The 24,019-nt window shown below is 37.6% G+C and overlaps 1 protein-coding gene, 4 non-coding genes and 1 pseudogene across 5 annotated transcripts; 2 read left to right on the plus strand and 4 right to left on the minus strand.

Annotated features, from left to right (window-relative positions):
* Positions 1–14,566: 14,566 nt before the first annotated feature.
* On the plus strand, positions 14,567–15,511 carry LOC113295274 (uncharacterized mitochondrial protein AtMg00810-like). The gene is made up of 2 exons (XM_026543625.1): positions 14,567–14,689; positions 14,873–15,511. Exons 1-2 carry the CDS (start codon positions 14,567–14,569, stop codon positions 15,509–15,511), a joined length of 762 nt encoding a protein of 253 aa, XP_026399410.1.
* Positions 15,512–19,416: 3,905 nt separating this feature from the next.
* Positions 19,417–19,956, minus strand: LOC113295275 (annotated as a pseudogene).
* Positions 19,957–22,262: 2,306 nt separating this feature from the next.
* Positions 22,263–22,334, plus strand: TRNAE-UUC. The gene has a single exon. It is a non-coding gene; the product is annotated as a tRNA-Glu (tRNA).
* Positions 22,335–23,522: 1,188 nt separating this feature from the next.
* On the minus strand, positions 23,523–23,594 carry TRNAE-UUC. Its single transcript has one exon. It is a non-coding gene; the product is annotated as a tRNA-Glu (tRNA).
* A 28-nt stretch (positions 23,595–23,622) lies between these two features.
* Positions 23,623–23,695, minus strand: TRNAK-UUU. The gene has a single exon. It is a non-coding gene; the product is annotated as a tRNA-Lys (tRNA).
* Positions 23,696–23,710: 15 nt separating this feature from the next.
* TRNAM-CAU lies at positions 23,711–23,784 on the minus strand. The gene has a single exon. It is a non-coding gene; the product is annotated as a tRNA-Met (tRNA).
* Positions 23,785–24,019: the final 235 nt, after the last annotated feature.

Genomic DNA, 24,019 nt, shown 5'->3' on the forward strand with positions numbered 1-24,019 from the left:
GTATCATAATTGAAAATGCGAAGAAATACTTACGGCTCCTTCTTCATCGCTCAAATCAGGAATTATTTGCTCATTAGCAGAGAACCGAAGACCATCGATACTTGATGGAGTAAAATTCTGCAACGGAATAACAACATTGGTTTCATGATCCTAATAATGCGGGCGAGAAAAAGTCACAACAAGGGAAATACTGAGAACTCACCAAAGAACCAACTGGGGACTTTACAGTATTAGGTAACAACTTATAACTTTTGTTCCTTCCTTCTCCACCATGAACAATCGCTTCAGTTTCTGAGAAATCTACACGGATTCGAGGTCTTACAGTACGACCGTCTTGTGGTAAAATCCAGTAACATAATTAGAATACAGTTCTCATAATTTTATGAAGAAACATACATGAGAATATCCTAGAGACGATTTTCGTTTATCACCAGAGAGATACTTCAATCTTGGTCGATCAGAAATCATCTCAGTAGAAGGAGGATCCTTCACTGGAAGCTGACCAACCATCACGAATTCATGCAACCGCTCAAGTTGTTGATCCCAAAAGTTTACATAACCTGGAGTTACATATGCAAATCTCTCAGAGCAAGGAAACCAGTAATTACTTCCTTCCATATGAGTATGGTCTAAACAAGTTCTGAGCTGCTCAACTGATGGCTTCCTCCTCCGAAAAGTTGGAACACATTGATCCATATCCATTTATCGAGCTGCTCTGTCAATATTATATTCCTCCACTGAAAGATCTCCGTACATAGCTGATAGAAAATGACCAGGGGTGCAACTCAACATGAAAGATCTCTCACCATCATTCAAATTCGCACCAGACGTCAAAACCATACTCTCTCCAGTATTGAAGGTCGTCGGCTGAGAAACATAAGAAGGAACTGACACCCACGGGCGGAAGTCGAACTGAGATTCATCATCTAATACATCAATGAGGCGTGCTTTAGATCGAGCCTGCTTTATAGACCAGCGCATGATCCTGGTAGTATCTTTCTCAGAAAAGATGTGACGAGCATCAACATTCGGTCCTTGCAAGATATTACGTGGAATAGGCGCATAATTCTTGAAATGCTCCCACATCAAAGCTTGAAGAAACATCGTGTTGGCATAACACTCAATCTTCATAAAGCCATTCGATATACTAGAGTCTATAACCAAGGAATCTAAGTTAGAATACAAAGAACCCAGGAACAGGCTACCTATCGGAAGTTACTCACCTTGATCCATCTTGATAGCAAAGGGGATCACGAAGGGTTTCAAAAAGTTTCCACTGTCTTCAAAAATGTCTCTGGATAGCCATAAACATAAGTAAGCAACAATGGGTAACATACCATCGATGGGACTATCAGAAACCTCATCTTTTGTCCACCAGCGTGTCAACCAGTGAGCATATCAACCTTTACTTCCAGACGCCTTATTCACTTCCTCCATTACAGCTGTCAGGATGTTAGAAACTGCGGTCTCCTCAGTCGAAAGATACCCAGGGAGATTTCCCGTGACTTGGAGATGCATCAAAGCAGCCACATCCTCTAAGGTAATGGTAAACTCTCCCCATCTACATATGAAGGTGTGAATGGGAATGCACCAACGAGCAAATAGAGCCACAATACCTCTCGCATCATGAAAAATGAATAAGTCTCCAGAAGCTTGAATAACTCTTGTCACTTGCACCTGAGCGAGCATAGCCCTGACATGAGGGAAACCCATCATATGTCTTGCCCATCCAGAGAATTTTTCCAAAGGTCGTCGAGAAAGCTTAAAATCTATGATTGATGCAAAGAAAATCCCTCGTTCAAGACAAAACCGGATCATTGTCTTAGGAGTCACCAATTTCTTCTGAGTAACATTTTCGGGATTTATCAGAAGACGATACGCTGGAGATTTGAGACGTTTTTCAGTTCCCTGCTGAACCTTTTCGAGAAACGCATCATTTATATTCGGGACATTCTTAATTCCAGGGGTTTCATCTTCTTCTTCACCAATAGAAGTCTCATCCATACATGTTTCATCTCTGGAGGTATCATCATCAACATACATTTCATCCCTCTAAGCGTCATTAGCCTGGGAGTTGGACATCTTCGCGAAGTAGCTATAAAATTCATATTGCATTCTACTTTAGTCCATAATCCCGATATGAACTTCAATAAGATGATGGAATCATGCAAATGGAAATGCTAGCATCTACAAAATGGTAATTCTTAACTCTTACCTCTTTACAATTCCACTAACAGTAGTGATGGTAATGCAAGAGTTAACACCTCAAAACTCGTTTGTTTCTTCGAAACCTATAAAGGACGAACGAAACTCAGATTTTCATAAAATCATGAACATTTTTACTGTATGAACATTCACCATGGAATTATGAAAACTAAAACAATACTTCATCATAAATAATTTTTTGCTTTGAAACATTACTCAAAATCAAACTTGGGTTTTGAAAATATATGTTTACAAAAGCGTGAAATGATAACTCACGTTTTTATTTTTGTGAGTGATAACTCACGCAAAAAAAAAATAAAAAAAAATCCCTTGAACATGTCACGGTTTTACATACAAGATATTTTCGTGGAAATCACGATTTTATATATATAAAAAAAAATCTCTTTTCCTTCGTAACACCGTCCGTCTTTAAAACGAAGGTTTATTTTAATTTTGTGAAAGTTCACACCTTTTGAGATAAAGTTTTGATTTCCATGAAAGCTCATAAACAAAATTTTATCACTGGATACAAGTCCACATAAAAAAAAACTTTTTCCTTCGTACTATCGTCATTCTTTAAAATGAGGGTTTATTTCGGTTTCGTGAAAATTCATTCCTTTTATGATAAAACCTTGGTTCTCATGAAATCTCATAAACAAAGCTTTATCACTGTACCTAGGTCTATGCATAATAAAAAAATATCTCTCCTAAATCAGGGATTATTATTAGTTCCTCAAAACTAACGATCAAACGAACATACGTTTTCAAAAACGAGGGTTTTCAACAAAACTCACACTCATATATGCACATGTATATAATTTTATCATGATCAAGACATGAACAACTCATAGAACTCATAAACATCAGCAAAAAAAAAAAAAAAACTTACGTGGTCGGTGGTGGCCGAAATTCGGCCGGACAGCGCCGGCGATCGGTGGCAGTAACGACTCCGGCGAATTTTCCCCTGCTACTGTTGACATGAGGAGGATGAAGAGGTGATGAAGGTACTGATCGGTCGTGGAAAAAATAATAAAAGAAAAGGGGTTAATTCCCTTTTATATCAAATTTTATTTCGAAAACCTAATTCTACAAGGATTTCCTTATTGGACCCGTCCCGCGAATCCTAAACGACCAAGTTCCCATCGTCCAAATAAGCGGTTCAACACCAATTTATGCTCATTAGACGATGCTCTATCATTCCACTAGGATCTTCATTCAAGTCATGATTTTCTCGTACTATCAAAATCCGGTAACGTCTTAACTTACGACTAAGTTCAATTACTTATATTGTTTATAACCGGAAAATCACCATTCAATGCTGACTGAGGAACACGACTGTTCCTCACTAAGCAGGGGATTTAATGTAGATGGTGGATTTTTGACAAAGGATAAAATCGTAAACCCATAATTATACGAACTCCTAATCCAGCAATCAGACGTGAGTATTGAGACACGTGTCTCTCATCAAATCTCTGACTGAGAATACTGTCTCTTAGAGTACATGCAGATATGTAGTCTCTTGGCTAGGCAAAGACATATCTCATGAATACTGAACACTTCAGTAATTACTTCTATATAGAATCACGAGATTGGACGGCTCCTAGACAGCTTGCCTGCTAGTATAGAGCAATAACGTCTTCAGGATACAAACAACAGTTTTCCCTGACTATATAAAGGATATGACGCTTCAATAAGATCGTATCGCTCAAAATAATTAATGCTCCTAGACAATCGTGCTAGTATAGAGCCATCAATTAATTATTCTTAAATTATTAGATTCATCCACTGAATCTCTGGAAAATATTCAAATATTTTCGTAATATTTCGTTACTTCAATCTATGGTTCTTCCCAACTGAATTCCATGGGTTAGTAATAAATATTCAACACACGGGCATCTGAGTTAACTTCGAGTAAGCCCCGACTCAAAAGGTGCAAGTGTACTCGACGAGGATGCACTAAGAATCACCTGCACGAACGAGTATTTCAAAATACGACGAGACGATGAACTATGCAAAATAGGAAAGAAAATAATAAATAATAAAATATTGACCAAGGCGCTGGGGGAATGGGCTCACCGGCTGGCCGGCCGTGCCGTGGCCAGTCCCACGCCCAGTTTTATATTTATCATATTTTGTTATTTCCCTTGATCTTATGAAAATCCTTTCATTTGAACAAATATCCTTCGTTTTGAGGAAACTCCTCAGTTTCATGGTGTTTCCTTCACACCAAGGAAATAATATAAAATTGGGAAAAATGTCATGGGGCCGGGTTTATTGGCCAACCGGCCATGCCTTGATCCCGGCCGGCCCCACACCTCATGGTTCCTCATTATTTTATTAATGTCTCCCTAATCTCATGAAAACTCCTTAATCTCATGGTATTTCCTTAAAACCATGAAAAATAATATAAAATTAGGGAAACTCGTGGGACCGGGCCCCAGCCGGCCGGCCATGCCCTAGCCGGTCTCACACATCCCTTTATTTTATTATTATTTTAAGTTTTCTTAATCCCATGAAATTCCTTGATTTCTTGGTATTTCTCGCAAATTATGAAAATTCCTTCAAATCATGGAAATAGTACACAAAAATTACATAAAGTTAGAGAAACGCACGGGACCGGTCCCCAGCCGGCCGACCATGCTCAAAGGCGGTCCCACACGCCCTTATTTTATTATTTTAATATTATTTGTTTCCTTGATCCCATGAAAACTCCTTCACTTCAAGGAAACTCCTTAATTTCAACAAACTCCTTGATTTCATGATATTTTCATAAAATCATGAAAAATAATATAAAATTAGGAAAAGGCACCATGGGACCGTGGTCACTGGCCGGCCGGCCATACCTTGGCCTCAGCGGTCCCATGATTCATCATTCCTTCATTTTATAATTATTTTCCTTCATCTCATGAAGTTTCCTCAGTTTCAGCAAAACCCAGATTTTGTCATATTTTCTCAAATGGTTGCTCAAACGCACTCCAGAAAATATCAAAATTCTCAGGACTGAAACACTGACGTTTTGACGACGTGAGCATGTTACCTTGACCGACCAAGGTTGGCTCTTTGGCTCGCAAGGAGCCGGTCCCACATATTTTCATGATTTGACCTAATTTACGCGCGTATTAGGTCCAAAACTTTTCCGAATAATTTTGGAATTTTCATAAAGTGATCGTCATTCGATCCCGTGACCATCCAGGGCCGGTTTCATGACCCCTTGGTCGGTCTCTCACCTCTTCATAAATTAATTAGGTTTTATCACCTAAGGCTCGGACTAGCATTATATGAGAAATGATTGAACCAGCATTCGATCATCCTTTCACCAACTCTTCAAGAGATCTTGGTATTTGCTCACTCGAGCATATGAGCGCTACATGGTCGACCCATGATCCCATGTAGCCGGTCCCTCCTTCATTCCATGGTTAAAATTTCAATTGGTCATCAATTGATCAAATTAGGGTTTCCGAGTCCAAATAGCATAATTCCATATTCGAACACTAATAATTTTACGACGATTTCATGATCATCATTTTATTATGCTTGGTTCAACTACCAGTATTCTAATTAATGTTTTATTTTGGTCACGCTGCCAATAATTCATCAGACGAGCAACACTTGCTCAGATGAGCAGTATTTGCTCAAACCAAGGAATATTGGTTCGACTATCAATATTCAACAATTCATCAAGTGAACAACATTTTTTCATCTTAACTACCAACATTTATTCGATAATTATACCTCTGTCTCAACAGACACGTTCAATTCATGAGTCTCAGAACATTTTGCAAAATCATGTTCAACTCAGCAAATACATGGACTCATCGTCCCATGAAGTCATGAAGTCAGCAACTGACTAACTAAATACACGTCTGCCTTGCAGACTCCACGAGACATCAATCGTGTCACATGAGGGGATATTATCTAGGATTTTGGTCTGGCGGCCTACAGCACGTGTGTACATACACATGATGAGAATGTGAACAAGTCGTGCAATCAGTTGAAGGAGTTAACAAAGTAGTGGATGGAAAATCGACCAAGTCTCCGCATGATGAGCAACTGGTTTCAAACAAGATTTTCATTTCCCCACTCTTTGATTCCATCAACTGTCACACTTTATAGGATCATGGTGTTTATAATTCCAACAATATAAATAAGTATCTGAATCATGATTGAACATACAATAATCTCACGTCAAACAGACAACACGAGATTAACAACTCAACACCTGAGCAATTACTCTCAACAGAGATTCAATCATTCAGAACTTATCTTATTCAGAATACACAACGCACCTACAATTCTTGATTACCATTGATTCCACACATTTCTCAGCTTCCCTCCTACAGATCGACCCATTCTCTCTTGTGACCAAATTTACTATGGAACGACCATTGTCTTGGTTTATGCCGGAGTACTACAGATTGATCTCTCGAATTCAAAGCACTCCCTTTTTGCAGTCTCCTATGTACGGTCGTCTCCTCAATTCCGTAAAAACCAGCAAATCATTTTGCCCCATCTACATCTGTATATTGATTTTAGTAAAAAAAGAAAAATTGATAAGCAAGAGCGACCGCCTTCGATGACGACCTCTTGTATAGTGATGGCCGACAACATTTTCGTAATGCAAGATTACTTTTTTTTTGTTATCAACACACTTATTTTACTTCGAAAAGTGTAGATCGACCGAAGCTTTCTCCCGCAACACACAACGTGTGAGACAGAGCAAGGGGCCCACTTCTTCCCATTTATGATCCAGATGCTAAGAACGCTATATTAGAATCTATCTTGTGTATCATAGTGTCTGCCCTTATTATGTTAGTATGTGTAGTTATAACTCTATAATGAGTCGTCTGTAAGAGTCCTGTATTTGTTTTACACGTGTAGACTTGTCCTTCGTCAGTACTATAAGTACTACCTGCCACTGTCTCCTCTTGTATCTAATTCAATTGAATAATACAATTTCTTTCACCTTTACTCTGATTATCTCACTTGGTATCAGATTAGGTTAGATCTATTCTCAAACACAACAAAATCTTCATCTCTTCATCATTAAGAAATTTTGAAATCTTTTACAATCTTTCATCATTTCACATTGCAAATTTGATCTTTGATTAAATTATTTCACAACTTCGATTTCTGGTGTAGCATCTTCGATCTATTTCATCAACTCAGATCTGTTTTCTTGAAGCTTATTTTCAAGATTCACTTCATTTCTAGTCGATTATCTTTTGATTGATCGCTTTCTGAAGATTATTTCATACAATTTATCATTTTCTTGATTCAACAATGCCTCATGTTACTCGTACAACAGTTTCTTCCGCTGCTAATGATGAAGCATCTCAAGATAAGCAACCTAATAATGCAGAGAGGTATGATTTTTGTCTTCCTTTTGCCAACATTGCGAACTTTATTTCTCTGAAGCTCTATCATACAAATTTCTTACTCCGGAAAAATCAATTCGAGTCTGTGTTGATTTCCATCGATCTATTTGATTATGTTGATGGTACGGTTCAAGAACCTTCTCGATTCTTGATGATTGACGGTTTTCAAACTACAAATCCAGCATGACTGTATTGAAGCAAAGTTGATCGCTTTGTTTCTAGCTGTCTTAAAGCTACATTTACTCAATCGATTTCCGGTGATGTTCTTGGATTAGCCACTGCTCATGATATCTGGTCCTTTCTCGAGACTACCTTTACTACTCAGTTTGCTGCTAGGAAGTCTATGCTCCGCAATCAACTTCACTCTATCAAACGTGGTAACAAATATGTTGAAGACTATCTTCATGAAATCAAGACTATTACTGTTAATCTTGCAGCGATCAATGAACATGTAAGTAATTCTGACATCATTATGCACGTATTGAATGGTCTTGGTCGTGATTACAATAATTTGGTCATCTCTGATCAAACACGAGAAGTACCCTTTACATTTGCTGAGATTAAAGCACGCTTGATTAATCACCAATCATATGACAAGTGACTCCACTCTTCTCACTAATACTTCTGGCTACAATGGATCTTCTCAGGTTATGATTGGCAATGGTAAGCTCTTATCTATTACTTATATTGGTGATTCTATTCTATCTACCCAACACAAGAATTTCAAACTATCTAGAGTTTTATATATTCCTAGATTAAAAGCCAACTTACTGTCTATAGCCAAGTTTATTAAAGACAATAATTGCTTTTTTGAATTGCATGACTGGGGATATTTGATAAAGGATGTGGTGACAAATCAGGTTCTTGCTAGAGGTTCCATAAGTCAAAATCTTGATCCTATCCAGTCTCTTCAAGTTGCTTCTCCAGTTTGCTTTCATGCTTCAACTACTACTCCCTCAGAAATTTAGCACAACAGGCTTGGTCATCCTGCTGGTGCTGTCATTCAAAGATTACAAACCTCTGAGTTAATAAAGCTTACTTCAAAAGTTGTAGAGTCTCTATGTAGTTCTTGTCAGTTAGGAAAGATTAAAAGATTTCCTTTTCATTTATCTAGTAGAGTCAGTTCTGCTCCTTTGGAGCTTATTCATTGTGATGTATGGTCCATGCCCCTGTCTCTTCTCTTTCATGTTTTAAATACTACATTGTATTCATTGATGATTACAATCGTTTTCAATGGATTTACCCAATGAAGGCAAAAACTGATTGTCTTGTAGCTTTTCAGCATTTTAAAAATATCAATGAAAATTTTTTGGCCACCAAGATTCTTTCATTTCAAACTGATAATGCTTTTGAGTTATCTAAAGGTTCTTTTAAACTGTTTCTTGACCAATGTGGCATTTCATTAAGACTCTCTTGTCCACATACCTCTCAGCAAAATGACATTGCTGAGAGAAAACACAGGCATATTACTGAGGTTGGCCCTGCCCTTATCTTTCAAGCACACATGCCAAAATTCTTTTGGTATGATGCCTTTCATACTGCATCCTTTCTTATCAACAGATTGCCTACTAAAGTTCTTAATTTCTCCTCTCCATATGAAGTTTTATTTTCCAAAACACCTAAATATTCTTTGCTTAAATTTTTTGGTTCGTGTTGTTTTCCTTACTTAGGTGCTTCAAGAAATGACAAATTGAGTCCCAAGTATGCATTATGTACCTTTATAGGTTATATCCCTTTACATAAGGGATATAAATGTTATGAGAATGCTACTGGGAAAATCCATATCTCAAGACATGTTGTCTTTGATGAAACTACTTTTCCCTTTTCCAAAAATTCTATATCTGTTACTCATGACAATTCAGTCACCTCTTCTTCTGAGTTCTTATCTTCCTTTACAAATAATTCTTCTTCTGCTCCTTGTTCAATTGTCACAAGATCAAAAGTTGGAACCTCTAAGAAAAAGCAATTTACTGATTTTTTTACTAACCATACTGTTACACATCCAACTGATATGGCTTTTACTTATATGCTTAATATTACTGAGCCAAAGTCCTTTAAAAGTGCTATAAAAATACCAGTTTGGGCTACAGCCATGAAGGAAGAACACACTGCCTTACAGGACAATGATACTTGGGATTATGTTCCTTATCATTCTGGTATGAATGTTTTGGGTTTCAAATGGGTATATAAAGTGAAGTTAAAAGCAGATGGAACAGTTGAAAGATGTAAAGCTAGGTTAGTAGCAAAAGGGTATGATCAGTTAGATGGTGTGGATTATTCAGAGACTTATAGTCATGTGGTTAATGCTCCTACAATCAAAACTGTTCTTACAATTGCAATGTCAAGAAATTGTCCAGTCAAGCAACTTGATGTATCCAATGCTTTTTTGAATGGAACATTAAATGAGTGTGTTTTCATGGAAAAACCTGAAGGGTTCAAATTGCGTGGTAAAGAGAATTATGTTTATCACTTAAAGAAATCATTATATGGATTGAAATAGGCACCAAGGGCCTGGTTTCAGAAATTCAGCAGCAGTCTACTATCTTATGGATTTAAACAGTGAAAGTGTGATCATTCTTTATTCATCTTTACTTCTTCAACTGATATGATGTTTCTTATCCTATATATAGATGATATCATTTTGACAGGGAGTTCAGCTAAGTTACTTACAGATCTTACTTCTTACCTTGGTTATGCATTCAAGATGAAGGATTTAGGTGTCTTACACTATTTTTTGGGCATTGAGGTTTCTAGAAATTCAAAGAATTACACCATGTTACTTAATCAGACCAAATACACCTTGGATTTACTTAAAAAGACTGATATGGTTGATCGCAAGCCTTTCTCTATTCCTGTTTCTAAAGGTGCAATATGTTCTTTATATGATGGAGAGTTATTACATAATCCTCTGATTTACTGGAGTCTGCTGGGTGGACTTCAGTATTTGACTATGACAAGACCTGACATAGCTTATGTTGTTAGCTATGTATCTCAATTTATGCACCAACCTACTATTGAGCATCTACAATTAGTAAAGAGGATCATAAGATTTCTGAAAGGCAGTCTAGGCTCTGGAATTACAACTGGCTCTTCTGATTTGTCTACATTATCAGCTTATTCAGATTATGACTGGGCAGGATGCCATGATACAAGAAGATGTACATATGGTTATTGTGTTTTCTTGGGATCTTAATTGATATCATGGACATCTAAGAAGCAACCAACAGTCTCCAGAAGTTCAGCAGAGGCAGAATACAAAGCCTTGGCTAATGCAGCAGCAGAACTACTTTGGCTTTCATATCTTCTGCAAGAATTGGGTGTTTCTCTGCATCAACCATTTTCTTTGTACTGTGATAATAAAAGTGCTTCTAGTCTGGCCTGCAATCCTATTTTCAATGCTAGAACAAAGCATGTGGAAATTGATTATCATTTTATTAGAGATCTTATTGTCTCCAAGTGTCTGGTCATCAAGTTTGTTCCATCCCTGAGTCAACTAGTTGATCTCTTCACAAAAGGTTTGGGTTCAGATTTGTTCTACACATTGGTTTCCAAGATCATGTATTTCAAGCATACTGAGCTTGAGGGGGGGTATTGGAGTTTATCTTGTGTATCACAGTGTCTGCCCTTATCAAGTTAATATGTGTAGTTATAACTCTATAATGAGTGGTCTGTAAGAGTCCTGTATTTGCTTTACACGTGTAGACTTGTCCTTGGTCAGTACTATAAGTACTACCTGCCACTGTCTCCTCTTATCTAATTCAATTGAATAATACAATTTCTTTCACCTTTACTCTGATTATCTCACATGGTATCAGATTAGGTTAGATATATTCTCAAACACAACAAAATATTCATCTCTTCATTATTAAGAAATCTTGAAATATTTTACAATCTTTCATCATTTCACATTGCAAATTTGATCTTTGATCAAATTATTTCACAACTACGATTTCTTGTGTAGCATCTTTGATCTATTTCATCTATTCAGATCTGTTTTCTTGAAGCTTAATTTCAAGATTCACTTCATTTCTGGTCGATTATCTTTTGATTGATCACTTTCTGAAGATTATTTCATACAATTTATCATTTTCTTGATTCAACAATGCCTCATGTTACTCGTACAACAGTTTCTTCCGCTGCTAATGATGAAGCATCTCAAGATAAGCAACCTAATAATGCAGAGAGGTATGATTTTTGTCTTCCTTTTACCAACATTGCGAACTTTATTTCTCTGAAGCTCTATCATACAAATTTCTTACTCCGGAAAAATCAATTCGAGTCTGTGTTGATTTCCATCGATCTATTTGATTATGTTGATGGTACGGTTCAAAAACCTTCTCGATTCTTGATGATTGACGGTGTTCAAACTACAAATCCGGCATGGCTGTATTGGAGGAAAGTTGATCTCTTTGTTTCTAGATGTCTTAAAGCTACATTTACTCAATTGATTTCCGGTGATGTTCTTGGATTAGCCACTGCTCATGAGATCTGGCCCTTTCTCGAGACTACCTTTACTACTCGGTTTGCTGCTAGAAAGTCTATGCTTCACAATCAACTTCACTCTATCAAACATGGTAACAAATCTGTTGAAGACTATCTTCATGAAATCAAGACTATTACTGTTAATCTTGCAGCGATCAATGAACGTGTAAGTAATTCTGACATCATTATGCACGTATTGAATGGTCTTGGTCGTGATTACAATAATTTTGTCATCTATGATCAAACACGAGAAGTACCCTTTACATTTGCTGAGATTAAAGCACGCTTGATTAATCACCAACAATGGCTTAAAGATCAAGAATCGGAAGTCCAATGATTCTTTGATAGTCAAAATTCCACAGCTATGTATGGTCGTAATACCAATTCTGGTGGAGGAAATGGAAATAAGAAACAACACAATAACAAGAATTAGAAGCCTCATTCTTCTAATTTCAAAAATCGTACCTATACACAGGGTTCTTCTAGTTTTGGCTCAAGTGGAGGATCTCGAGGTTATTCTGGTGGTTCTAGTAGTGGTACCATAGACTGGTCACAGGTGGAATGTCAAATTTGTTGCAAAATGGGGCATTCTGCAAGTACATGCTACTACAGATATACACCTGACAAAAATTCATCAACTCACTGCAGAAAGCTTTTGCTGGTATTGAATTACAAGCTGATCATGTTGAATCTCCCGCTTCTTTACCAACTTCAGCAAACTGTATTCCAGACTCTATAGCAACCAATCATATGACAAGTGACTCCACTCTTCTCACTAATACTTCTGGATACAATGGATCTTCTCAGGTCATGATTGGCAATGGTAAGCTCTTATCTATTACTCATATTGGTGATTCTATTCTATCTACCCAACACAAGAATTTCAAACTATCTAGAGTTTTATATATTCCTAGATTAAAATCCAACTTACTGTCTATAGCAAAGTTTACTAAAGACAATAATTTATTTTTTGAATTGTGTGACTGGGTATATTATATAAAGGATGTGGTGACAAATCAGGTTCTTGCTAGAAGTTCCATAAGTCAAATCTTTATCTTATCCAGTCTCTTCAAGTTGCTTATCCAGTTTGATTTCATGCTTCAACTGCTACTCCCTCAAAAATTTGGCACAACAGGCTTGGTCATCCTGCTGGTGCTGTCATTCAAAGATTACAAACCTCTGAACTGAGTCAATAAAGCTTACTTCAAAAGTTGTAGAGTCTCTATGTAGTTCTTGTCAGTTAGGAAAGATTAAAAGATTGCCTTTTCATTTTTCTAGTAGAGTCAGTTCTGCTCCTTTGGAGCTTATTCATTGTGATGTATGGGGCCCTTCCCCTGTCTCTTCTCTTTCATGTTTTAAATACTACATTGTATTCATTGATGATTACAGTCGTTTTCATTAGATTTACCCAATGAAGGAAAAAACTGATTGTCTTGTAGCTTTTCAGCATTTTAAAAATATCAATGAAAATTTGTTGGCCACCAAGATTCTTTCATTTCAAACTGATAATGCTTTTGAGTTATCTAAAGGTTCTTTTAAACTGTTTCTTGACCAATGTGGCATTTCATTAAGACTCTCTTGTCCACATACCTATCAGCAAAATGGCATTGCTGAGAGAAAACACATGCATATTACTGAGGTTGGCCTTACCCTTCTCTCTTTCAAGCACACATGCCAAAATTCTTTTGGTATGATGCCTTTCATACTGCATCCTTTCTTATCAACAGATTGCCTACCAAAGTTCTTGATTTCTCCTCTCCATATGAAGTTTTATTTTCCAAAACACCTGAATATTCTTTGCTTAAAGTTTTTGGTTCTTGTTGTTTTCCTTACTTAGGTGCTTCAAGAAATGACAAATTGAGTCCTAAGTTCGCCTATGTACCTTTATAGGTTATAGCCCTTTACATAAGGGATATAAATGTTATGAGAATGCTACTGGGAAAATCCATATCTCAAGACATGTTGTCTTTGATGAAACTACTTTTCCCTTTTCCAAAAATTCTATATCTGTTACTCATGACAATTCAGTCACCTCTTCTTATGAGTTCTTATCTTCCTTTACAAATAATTCTTCTTATGCTCCTTCTTCAATTGTCACAAGATCAAAAGTTGGAACCTCTAAGAAAAAACAATTTCCTAATTTTGTTACTAACCATACTATTACACATCCAATTGATATGGCTTTTACTTATATGCTTAATATTACTAAGCCAAAGTCCTTTAAAAGTGCTATAAAAATACCAGTTTGGGCTACATCCATGAAGGAAGAACACACTGCCTTACAGGACAATGATACTTGGGATTATGTTCCTTATCATTCTGGTATGAATGTTTTAGATTGCAAATGGGTATATAAAGTGAAGTTAAAAGCAGATGGAACAGTTTAAAGATGTAAAGCTAGGTTAGTAACTAAAGGGTATGATCAGTTAGATGGTGTGGATTATTCAGAGACTTATAGTCATGTGGTTAAAGCTCCTATAATCAAAACTTTTCTTACAATTGCAATGTCAAGAAATTGGCCAGTCAAGCAGCTTGATGTATCCAATGCTTTTTTGAATGGAACATTAAATGAGTGTGTTTTCATGGAACAACCTGAAGGGTTCAAATTTCCTGGTAAAGAGAATTATGTTTGTCACTTAAAGAAATCATTATATGGCTTGAAATAGGCACCAAGGGCCTGGTCTCAGAAATTCAGCAGCAGTCTACTATCTTATGGATTTAAACAGTCAAAGTGTGATCATTCTTTATTCATATTTAATTCTTAAACTAATATGATGTTTCTTATCCTATATGTAGATGATATCATTTAGACAGGGAGTTCAGCTAAGTTACTTACAGATCTTACTTCTTACCTTGGTTTTGCATTCAAGATGAAGGATTTCGGTGACTTGCACTATTTTTTGGGCATTGAGGTTTCTAGAAATTCAAAGAATTCCACCATGTTACTTACTCAGACCAAATACACCTTGGATTTACTTAAAAAGGCTGATATAGTTGATTGCAAGCATTGCTCTACTCCTGTTGCTAAAGGTGCAAGATGTTCTTTATATGATGGAGAGTTATTACATAATCCTCTGATTTATAGAAGTCTGGTGGGTGGACTTCAGTATTTGACTATGACAAGACCTGACATAGCTTATGCTGTTAGCTATGTATCTCAATTTATGCACCAACCTACTGTTGAGCATATACAATTAGTAAAGAGGATCTTAAGATTTCTTAAAGGCAGTCCAGGCTCTGGAATTATAATTGGCTCTTCTGATTTGTCTACATTATCAGCTTATTCATATTCTGACTGGGCAGGATGCCCTGACACAAGAAGAAGTATATTTGGTTATTGTGTTTTTTTGGTATCTTCATTGATATCATGGACATTTAAGAAGCAATCAACAGTCTCCAGAAGTTCAGCAGAGGCAGAATACAAAGCCTTGTCTAATGCAGCAGCATAACTACTTTGGGTTTCATATGTTCTGCAAGAATTGGGTGTTTCTCTGCATCAACCATTTTCTTTGTACTGTGATAATAAAAGTGCTTCTAGTCTGGCCTGCAATCCTATTTTCCATGCTAGAACAAAGCATGTGGAAATTGATTATCATTTTATTAGAGATCTTATTGTCTCCAAGTGTCTGGTCATCAAGTTTGTTCCATCCCTGAGTCAACTAGTTGATCTCTTCACAAAAGGTTTGGGTTCAGATTTGTTCTACACATTGGTTTCCAAGCTCATGTATTTCAAGCATACTGAGCTTGAGGGGGAGTATTAGAGTTTATCTTGTGTATCACAGTGTCTTCCCTTATCATGTTAGTATGTGTAGTTATAACTCTATAATGAGTGGTCTGTTAGAGTCTTGTATTTGCTTTACACGTGTAGACTTGTCCTTGGTCAGTACTATAAGTACTACCTTCCACTGTCTCCTCTTGTATCTAATTCAATTGAATAATACAATTTCTTTCACCTTTACTCTGATTATCTCACACGCTTCCCTCATCCGTTGATTCCCCTCTCGGTTGATTTCTCGGTGTTTAACCACAGTGTGTGTATCAAAGCTCATTTTACTTTGTGTGTCACACCGTTATTTTTTGTGAATTTTTTCCTTCCCAATATTGTAAATTAAGTCAAGGATAATATGGTAATTTAGGTTACAAATTAACAAAACATAAGAAACCTAATCAAAATAGAATTTCCTTCAACTCCGACGGTCACTTTCCTCTCTATCTCGATTTTTTTTCTCTTCCGTTTTATCAGAGCAAGTGGGATGACAGGAAGATAACTCAGGTAAGTGAAGTAAATGGATTTGACTCACTGTGTTGTGAGTATGTTGGGTTGAGTTGACATTTTTTTACCAAACTTTTGCTCTGTTTTTGCTGGAAACCTTTTGAACTGCGAATTTCGTTGAAATAGAATCAATTGAAGGATTAAATCATTGAAACAGAGACCCATATTGTTCTTATCGAATGAAATTGAATTAAAAATTGCTTTTATTCACTATTTTAGAGAGATTTTTGAATGAAAATTGATTTTTTTTGTATATTCAACGAAGATGATACTGATATGATCGATTCTGATCAAACGGATGGATTTTTTGATGTGCTTTGAAGATGTAATTTGTTCACTTTATTGTGTTCGATCGAAATCCACGGTCAATTTTATGAATTGTGTCGATTTGTTGCTCAAATTCCAGAAATTGAATTTTCTTTTAATATTTTTACACAAAAAATGTGACTGACAAACTCACAATTTTTCATCACTTAGGGACTCCTCCCTTCGGTCGTCGTCCGATGAATGAGAGACATAAACTCTCGCTTTTAGGGTTGGGTTGGCTCATAAACTCTCGCTTTTAGGGTTGGGTTGGCTTTGGGTTCCAACATCGCACCTATCTTCTGGATAAGGGCTACCCATCTGGTTGTCCCTTAACCTTTGATGACTGTCTTTTAATACTTCTCCAAAATAGAGTTTCCCCTTAACCTTGGGTCGACTCCATATATCAATCGCCTATAAAATGACCTTTTTGCACTTCCAACTCAAATTGAGCAACTTCTTCTTCTTTTTCTCCGTATGACTCCAGAGTACCTAATACTCAAAAACACGCGTAAAATACGTAATTTACAAGAAAAATTGCAAAGAAAGCATAACCAATAGATATTAAATCAAGGTGTATTTTACACCTATCAAATTCCTCGAGCAAATCAAATTAAAAACATACAACTCTCTTTCGTCGAGAATACTGTTAAACTTAGCATGTATAACAAGCCTTTAAACCCCTAGGTGTCCCTAGTGGACGAGTTATAGTCTCGTGAGGGTTTACGAGAGATATACCCACAAATCCTACTCCAACGTCAAAGCGTTCCAGCGTCCCAAGCATCCTAAGAGCTATGAGGACATAGAGTTTCTGCATGCTAATAATAAGAAGTTAGAAATACTAAAGAACATATTCTTATTCTTAAATGTTGAGTGAGAAATAACCACACCATAATGAGAGAACGCGTGTTCGAGAGCAATCAATAAGCATTTCTCCTCGACTTCTGCCTCACCAAAAAGGTTTTATGAAATTGCACTCAAAAGACGTACTTTTTATGGTTCTCACATGTGTGCAGGTAGGAATGAAGAGAGAATACCTGCAACACGTTGAATGGTGGGAAGGAAAACTTCCGAAATATTTTAAAAACTCACATCTTTTAACATTTTGAAAAACCATTTTTCTGACGATCTCTAAGAAAAAAAATCAACCACTATTATTGAGGATGAGATTACTTACTCACCTTCACATCCGATTGCAACGATGATAACACCACTCTCACAACATCTAATAGAAACGTCTTCCGCTCCTCGTCTTCATCTTTTTTTTCTTCGGCGTCGGCTTTAACTATTGATGATAAACTCTTGAATTTCGTAGATCCTTGACAATTCGTAACCTTTTTACTTAAAATCCTTGTCGCTTGAAACTTCCTTATATATGTTCCTTCCCCACGGCTTATTAAAAATAAAAACAATGATAATTTTTTCTCTTGTATATATATTTTTATTCAATTTTCATTTTTTTTAAAGACAAGAGAAATAATACAAACCAAAGTGAAATAAAAGAAATCATGTCCATGGGAAAAGTACTTTACCGCTTGATTCTTCACAACTTGTATTGTTTCGAAATCATAAACTTCAATAATCCTCACCTTTAGCTTTTATTTTCTCTTGAAAATAAGTCTTCAACATGTATATATAATTCTGTTCATTGTATGTTTCTTTACTTGAATATGAATTTTTTTTCTTTTCTTGTTCCATTGCTTATAAACCTTGAACGTCTTCAACTTTCCTTGTAGATTTTGATGTCGCTCCTTGTTGATGATGATGGTGTTTCTATGGACCCGTTGTTTTCCAGAGAATGGTGCTAACTGCAAATCGAACTACAAGAAGGAGGCTTTCATCCATAGACGTCACCCTCATGATTGACAAAATTAGCACTCAAGAGATCAAAAATAGTGCTGAAAATTGGTGTGAAGTTGGGTAGCTCACCATTCTACCCGGAATTAACATACGGTGACACACACTAAAAAAAAAGCTTTTTAGTCAGCTACAAAAAATTTATGGTCGGTGCCTCATATGATATAAATAGGGAAGTCTCTACTAATGATTGATCAGCAACTCTAATAATGCATTTCCCTCTGCACCTCATTTTCCACCGGCATGATTAAATCCATTATTTAACACTCTAACAAGTAAGAAATCCGAACATAGTTCCCTAACACTTCCAAGTTCAGTTATGACGGTCAGAATTCTCTATGTAAACATACCTACAAGTATGCTAGTGGCTCTAAAATCAAGTTGGAGGTCTTATGCAAATTTTTTAAAAAAATATGCTTAACCACTCCCCCACACTTAAACCTTACATTGTCCTCAATATAATTGAATCGTCCTAGTAAAGTCAAGGTGGGAAATCCTAACATGATATGGAAAAAGAAAAATAAATAAAAAATAAATAAAAATCAAAAAGATAAGAAATACAAAACCTATAGGTTGCCTCCCATTTAACGCTTGGTTTAACGTCTACGGACCAACTTTCTTCTTAATGTTAGTGCTCTTGAAAAGTCACGGGCAAAAAACATCTGGTGGACTCTGATTCCCATGGAAGACGCCCTTGCTAGTCCCATGTCCTTTTTTGCGGGACCCACCCCTTACCGCAAGCCTCGCCCTCTTTCCAGCGAGTCCACTCTCCCCTCACATGTAGGACATATGAGCCCCCTACGGGTCCCTCATGTAGACATATGAGTTTTTTCATCCCTTTTCAGTACCTTTCCTCTTCCGTAAAGTTAAACCCTACCTCAACCTTTTTCCTTTCCATCCGATCCCTGTCTCTCGCTTCTCTTAATCTTCCTGAGCCCTATCTTGTTGAAAGAAGCCGTTCTTTGATGATAAAGTCTCATCTTGTGTGTTGGCCGAAGTGAAAATAGTCAAATTGAACCCTCGAATATGTTCGAAGATCTCGAAATGATCCTCCAGTTCCATGGAGAATTCGCAAAACTCCGTTTCCATGGATAATTGAATGGAGTTCTCTTTTATTTTGACCAGAGAATCTAAGAGAGACATGGCTGTCGATATTCAGACCGAAAAATGATACATTCCTTGCCCTCGTAGACTGCTATGATGTGATAGGTCACTAACAGATCCTCCATCTTTCTCGAACGGATTGGACCTGGAGACTTGATGTCGAGGTTCCCTTTGTATGAATCTTTGACCACGCAAAATCTCCATAGCCAGTTTTCCATTTTGTATTCTGAAATCAGAGGGTGTTGGTACGACTCTGATTTCACACGATCCAGGAACTTCCATAACGTTGGCATGATTCAGTTTGAGCAACAAATCCTAGCGTGATACATATTCGTAATGAAAAGAGAGTGGAAACATGAGAAAATGAGTACCATTGGTGTTGAAGGTGCTTAAGATAGGTCTTGGAAATAGTCTGACTCCATTGACTTACAATTCAATAAACTATAGCTTCTTCAACCAATTTAATAATTCTCTAATAACAATTGAATGGCCTTTAACTGTGGGGGCGCTTATTTCACTTCACACGAGTTTAAGAGAGGAAGTCTTCCTAGTTGTTTCTTTCGCAAGGCGGGTAATGGCACATGATCCTAAGTAAGTTAGGGATTGGAATGTAGTCATTATAGGGGTCGGTAAGGAGTAAGAGAATGTATTGCAGGTGGCCCCTGAGTCCTTCATAAAAGTAGCACATAGCTAAGGGTAAAGTTTGTAGTTTTACCAGTAGCTAATCTTTGGGTTGAGGGATGTTGTATCGCTTTTTTTATTGTATATGATATTAGTTGTATATAGGGGGTCTTGAGTGATTGAATCCTTTGGTTATAGCTAACATCAGTCATTGCCCGGGGTAGCCTCAAGCTAGAAATATTATCGCGACCGAGAAGGCCCGGCCGGAACTCAACAAGATAGTCGAGTTAGAGAGGCGGTGCACTTGATGCAGGTGCTAGAGACGGAGTAGGTGGAAAAAGAACCCATTTGAATGATTCCACGTGAAGCATATTCTTAAAATCTTTCTATTACGCTTACATATATTCGTGACTTCCAACTCTTATTACGCCGTCAATAAAAGCACCGGACTCTTTAGCATTAAATACGCTTAGGAATATTAACAACCTTTGAGGGAATAATCAATAACGACATTCATACCTCAAAGGATAATGACTACTCTACAAATCCAGCAGATGGCACAGCTAGTTAGTTATTTGTGTTTTTAAGCGGAAGTTAGAGTGCATGTCAATCCCAATTACTACCGAAAGGCATAGGGTGTTAGTTAATGTTACTCGTGTAAGTTCTTGTTCCTAGATTGATTACTTTGACATTCTATTGGATTTGCTAATAGAGAAAGTGGAGATTCAGCTGATGGGTTTGGAGATCCTGAAATAAGAGGCGGTGATATTAGGGGAGATGGATCCATAAGTAGAAGCGGATAAAGTGTCTCAAGGGATGAAGTTCTTTGTAAGATTAGGATTCATATTCCAGAAACTACTGTAAATATTGGTGATCTTGAATCTGCTGGTGGGGAATATGAAGTTCCTAATGACGCTAGGGAAAAGTAAATCAGATAGGAAAAGTTAGACTCGATCAGTGGCAAGCCTCATGCTTTCAACGTTATGTGTTACTTCGGATGGACCAGTTACTGCGCCTAAAACTCTAAGACTTGGGTTAGATGCTGATAGAGAGAAGTGTGTCGCAGCAGTATCTTTAGATGAATCTTGTCGGTTAGATGGATCTGTAGATGTGGGATTCGTTAGTGCAAATGGTCTTGGTTTAAAGCGAGAGGGACCTAGGTTTGTGGATTGAGCAGAAGATGCTGGGCTTGACATAATGGAGTTAGTTAGCGAGACTAGTTCAAAAAGGGATCATATTGATGTTCATGGGTTAACTAGTTCCTCGACATCCGGTGGTTAAACGGGGTTAAAATTGGATCATATGGGGTAGTGGGTAAACTCCATTAGTGAGGAATCAAATCGATCAGGTCCTTTAGTTGGGAAAGGTGGAGAAAGTAGGGTTATGTCGGTTGGGTTAGTTAAGTCTGGATCTTCAGGTGGAGAAAGAGGTTCATTGTTTGTTATTCCGCGATATGCTGGACCTTATTTCAATGTGGAAACTCTGGCTTTTGATAACTTAGTGAGTGACCTTGTTTATGCAACATTTCATGGTGAAATTCTGTTTCTTAGGTCAGATGGATCGGTTGATGCAGGATTTTTTGATAGCATTATCGGAAGTGCAAGTGGAAATAGTCCTGGTCCAAGGGAAAAATTTCTTAGGTCTGGTTTGCTTAGTGGACAAGGTTGTGGTCGTTAAAGGGCAGAATAGGCAGGTCCTCGTGGAAAAGTTGCTTTATTGTGTACTATTCCTGGGAATGCTAGACCTTATTAGTATGTTGAAACTCTTGGTTTTTCTAACTTAGTTAGTGATCCTGGATCAGGTGCATCTGTTTTGTCTGGCCCATCAGTTCCATCAGATCGGTTTATTGTAGAGGCTTATAGTTTAATTGGTTGAAATGTACCGCTCATAACGGTAATATTGTAGGTTCAAGGTCTACTAAGCCTATACCGATATTTTACCGGTTGTATAACTCAGTTGGTAGAACATTAGGCTTTTAACCTAATGGTCGTAGGTTCAAGTCCCGCTATACCCAAACTTAGACACCAGCTGAAGAATTTTTTGTCCCTTTCGTCCAGTGGTTAGGACATTGTCTTTTCATATCGAAGACACGGGTTCGATTCCCGTAAGGGATAGGTACTCATCCCCGGACGGCGGTTTCATTGCTGATTGATCACTCGCTATCTGGAGTAGTTTCATAGACATGTAATCATTAGCTTTCGGAGATCGAGATGGGAACTCAATGCCACGAGCAGAAAGACTAACGGCTCTGAAAGAGAGCCATACATACCAGATGAAGTTACCTTTGATGCCACCGTTGGAACCAATGAAGCAAATGATTGACCCATCATATCATCTGAAGAAACGGAGAATATCAAAAAGTTCGCATTCACTGCTAGTAACATTGATTCAATTGGAATTGACATCATAGGAATATTTCGTCTATTAAGGAGGATGCCCCGGATACCTGAAATAGAGATGATCATGGAAAAGTAAAATATATGATCGGATCCATTTCGGGTACGTGGAATCTAAGAGAAATTCAAAGGAAAAATATGGAGTCAACAAGCGACGGCTCCTACCTATAAAGCTGTTGCGCGTTAGCGCGCGCATCCGTTTTCTTGGACCCTTGTAGAACAATAAAGAAAGTGGGTAAATGACATTACTCTAGCAAGTAAGTCAGTGTAAAATACTACCTTAATTGCTTTCATTAAGGCGGGGACCTGATTCGAACCTGTAGCCTTCAGGTCATGAGCCTGATGAGTTGACCAATTCCTCTACCCCGCTAAAGCTCCAGATAGAGAGGGATTCGAAGCCCCGGTCTTACTATGCAAGACTTCGATTTTCAATACCGACTCTTTCAACCGCTCAGACATCCATCCAATGAATTGACTCTTGTAGATAAATCTTTATAGTTGGGATCTTCCTGTCCCTTTTCTTGATGGGCGAATGACGAGGATTGAACCCGCGGATCATGGATTCACAATCCACTGCCTTGAACCAATTGTCTACATCCGCCTCGTAACTCCTAAACTTTAGCGCGTCAGTGGAGGAGGAGAAATTCATTATTCGATTAAATTGGATCTTAGGCCGGGACTGACGGGGCTCAAACCAGCAACTTCCGCCTTGACAGTGCGGTGCTCTGACCAATTAAACTACAATCCCAGGATGGGCCTTTCTCTCTTTCAGAGTTGTTAGTCTCTCTGCTCGTGGCATTGAGTTCCCATATCAATCTCCAAAATCTAATGAGTACATATCTATGAAATTACTCCAGATAGAGAGAGAACACTCAGCAATGAAACCGCCGGCCGGGGATGAGTACTTATCCCTTACGGGAATCGAACCCGTGTCTTCGACATGAAAAGACGATGTCCTAACCACTGGACGAAAGGGACAAAAAATGCTTCAGCTCGTGTTTAAGTTTGGGTATAGTGGGACTTGAACCTGCGACCATTAGGTTAAAAGCCCAATACTCTACCAACTGAGCTATACACCCGGTAAAGGATCGGTATAGACTTAGTAGGGCTTGAACCTACAATATTACCGTTATGAGCGGTGCGTTTTAACCAATTAAACTATAAGCCTCTACAATAAACAAATCGCTCGAGAGGAATGAAAAGTCTCAATCATTGTCCTTTGATGCCGAAAGTTCTCATAGCAGGGGATCTATGAACTGGGGGGAGAGGCCAAGGACGGGATCGAACCGTCATTCCAGGATTTGCAGTCCAATACATTTCCATTATGTTACCTAGCCAACTCATTGCGTCTCATAAAATCTTTTTCTATTATATTAAGTTAACTGGGAGAGGTAGGGTTCGAA

The sequence above is a fragment of the Papaver somniferum genome, chromosome 7 (genome assembly GCF_003573695.1).
Source record: "Papaver somniferum cultivar HN1 chromosome 7, ASM357369v1, whole genome shotgun sequence".
Classification (NCBI taxonomy): Eukaryota; Viridiplantae; Streptophyta; class Magnoliopsida; order Ranunculales; family Papaveraceae; genus Papaver; species Papaver somniferum.